General features: G+C 46.6%; 1 protein-coding gene across 1 annotated transcript in view; it reads right to left on the bottom strand.

The window, feature by feature from the left end:
- The window catches only part of LOC138372685 (protein gooseberry-neuro-like), a gene marked incomplete at its 5' end in the record, with an annotated part of 89,992 nt that extends 87,497 nt beyond the window's left edge, over nucleotides 1-2,495 (bottom strand). Inside the window, 2 exons of the mRNA XM_069338191.1 lie at nucleotides 1,539-1,653; nucleotides 2,319-2,495. Coding sequence (XP_069194292.1) covers nucleotides 1,539-1,653; nucleotides 2,319-2,495 — 292 coding nt within the window. The remainder of the gene's footprint in view (nucleotides 1-1,538; nucleotides 1,654-2,318) is intronic.
- Between the last annotated feature and the right edge of the window lie 5 nt (nucleotides 2,496-2,500).

Genomic DNA, 2,500 nt, shown 5'->3' with positions numbered 1-2,500 from the left:
ATTAAGTCTACTCAATAGCTCGGTTGGTAGAGCTTCGGCTTCACGCCTGGGGTCCAGAGTTCGAGTCTCCGACAGCCCAGACTGGAATGATCCTTGTCACTGCTCAATGCTTATGTTACGACCCAGGAGGAAGGGGACCAGTCGGTGGGGGGCTACACATATATATCCTTGTATGTATTACCTTGTATATATGTGTACACATATGTACACATGTGTATCCTGATGCATCTCTCTAATATTCAGCGTGGGCCAACCACAAGGAAAGGAGAAAAGTCCGAAAAGTATAGGGAATTTGTCCATCGGCCTGGCGGCTGAGTGGACAGCGCTCGGTATTTGTAGTCCTGAGGTTCCGGGTTCGATCCCGGTAGAGGCGGAAATAAATGGGCAGAGATTTTTTCACTCCTGTTACCTGGCAGTAAATTGGTACCTTGGAGTTATACAGTTGCTACGGGCGGCTTCCTGGGTGTGTGTATTCATCTAGTTGTATTCACCCGTATGGGAGCCGGTCGGCCGAGCGGACATCACGCTGGACATGTGATCCTGTGGTCCTGGGTTCGATCCCAGGCGCCGGCAGGAAACATTGGGCACAGTTTCTTTCACCCTATACCCCTGTTACCTAGCTGTAAAATAGGTACCTGAGTGTTAGTCAGCTGTCACGGGGCTGCTTCCTGGGGGTGGAGGCCTGGTCGAGGACCGGGCCGCGGGGACACTAAAGCCCCGAAATCATCTCAAGATAACCTCAAGATAAGATAACCTAGTTGTGCTTGCGGGGGTTGACGCCTGCTCTTTGGGCCCGCCTCTCAACTGTCAATCTATCAACTGTTACTAACTACTTTTTTTCCACACACACATATCCCCAGGAAGCAGCCCGTAACAGCTGTCTAACTCACAGGTACCTATTTACTGCTAAGTAACAGGGGTGAAAAAATCTCTGCCCATTTGTTTCCGCCGGTGCCGGGATCGAACCCCGACCCTAGGATTACGAGTCCTAAGCGCTGTCCACTCAACCACAAGCCCCTGTGTATGTGTGTGTGAGAAAAAAAAATTGATTGACAGTTGAGAGGCGGGCCGAAATAGCCAGAGCTCAACCCCCACAAGCACAACTAGTTGAATACAACTAGGTGAATACACGTCCCACCCAGCACCTATAAAGCCCGAGGAGCTCCACGAAAATATTTTTGTTCATTTTGACTCAGAATTTGTGGCCATGGAGGAGGAACCTATATGATTCAGTTACAAAACAAGTACAGGTGTTACGTAAAGAATGTATGGTGGGGTAACCACTAGCACCTTTGTCACGCTGGTATGACCAGTGACGCCTCTGTTCGTGACGCCTCTGGTCATGACGCCTCTGGCTACGTCATTGACCCAGATTATGTTATTTCACGTTTTTTCTTTATTTCATTGTGTCATCAGGGGTAGCGCGCCCTCCATGACCAGTGGTATAAGTACTGGCAAGGGTCGTCAGGCACTGGCAAGGGTCGTCAGGCACTGGCAAGAGTCATCAAGGTACTAGCAAGGGTCATCAAGGTACTCACCAAGAATGCCGTCAATACTGTGGTCCTTACGGGGGTCGTCGTCTCTCTTGCCGCCCCTCAAGATCCTGCTGATGGAGCTGACTGAGGGCGCTGACGCCTTGTCCACCACGCCCTCCTGACGAAGACAACACCAGCGTCAGCACCAACAGAGGTGAACATCACCCACTAACATATTTACACCCATGCAAAATTATGTATCCATTTCACTGAATTTAACTATATTTGCCTAATGCTGGCGAATTTGCCCAATGTGTTCAACTATAAAGAGAACTTTGCTATGAAAAGAGGTAATATTTATGATAATTTGATAATTTGAGGCCGGCAGCGTTTATGAAGAAGTTTAGCAGGGACAAATTATTGCATTATTGAGATAATAAGTAACTTTATCACATAAGTTTTAATTGAGAATTTAATTATGTCGATGACCACGGTATAATCTTTTCGTAAGCGTCATGTAGATCGTAGCAACAGAAGGAAGATTAATGTAAGTGTTTGCAAACGGATGATCAATCAAAATGTCAAATCCAAAAATCAAAATGTCAATCAAAAAAATTTAAATGTTAATCAACAAAATCTAAATGTCAATCAAAAATCAAAATGTCAATCAAAAAATCAAAATGTCAATCAAAAAAATAAAAATGTCAATCAAAAGATCAAAATGTCAATCAAAAGATCAAAATGTCAATCAAAAGTTTCAAGTCGTGATTCTACCGAGAGATCAGACCTGGCCAGTTGAAACTGCCCATCCTCCACCATCCGGGGGCCTGATTGGTCAATTACCTTGACGAGTCTGTCTCTGATCTCCCACGAAAACACTCCTGGATTCTCTTTCTTGTAGTCGTCAATCCTCTTCTCCACATCTGGGGTGGTTACCTTGGGCTTGGAGCCGCCGATGACGCCTGGCCGGATGGAGCCGGTCTCCTGGTAGCGGTTGAGGATCTTGGAGACGCAGCCGTGGGAGA

The sequence above is a fragment of the Procambarus clarkii genome, chromosome 39 (genome assembly GCF_040958095.1).
Source record: "Procambarus clarkii isolate CNS0578487 chromosome 39, FALCON_Pclarkii_2.0, whole genome shotgun sequence".
In the NCBI taxonomy this organism is placed as follows: Eukaryota; Metazoa; Arthropoda; class Malacostraca; order Decapoda; family Cambaridae; genus Procambarus; species Procambarus clarkii.
This window is presented reverse-complemented; position numbering and strand designations above follow the sequence as displayed.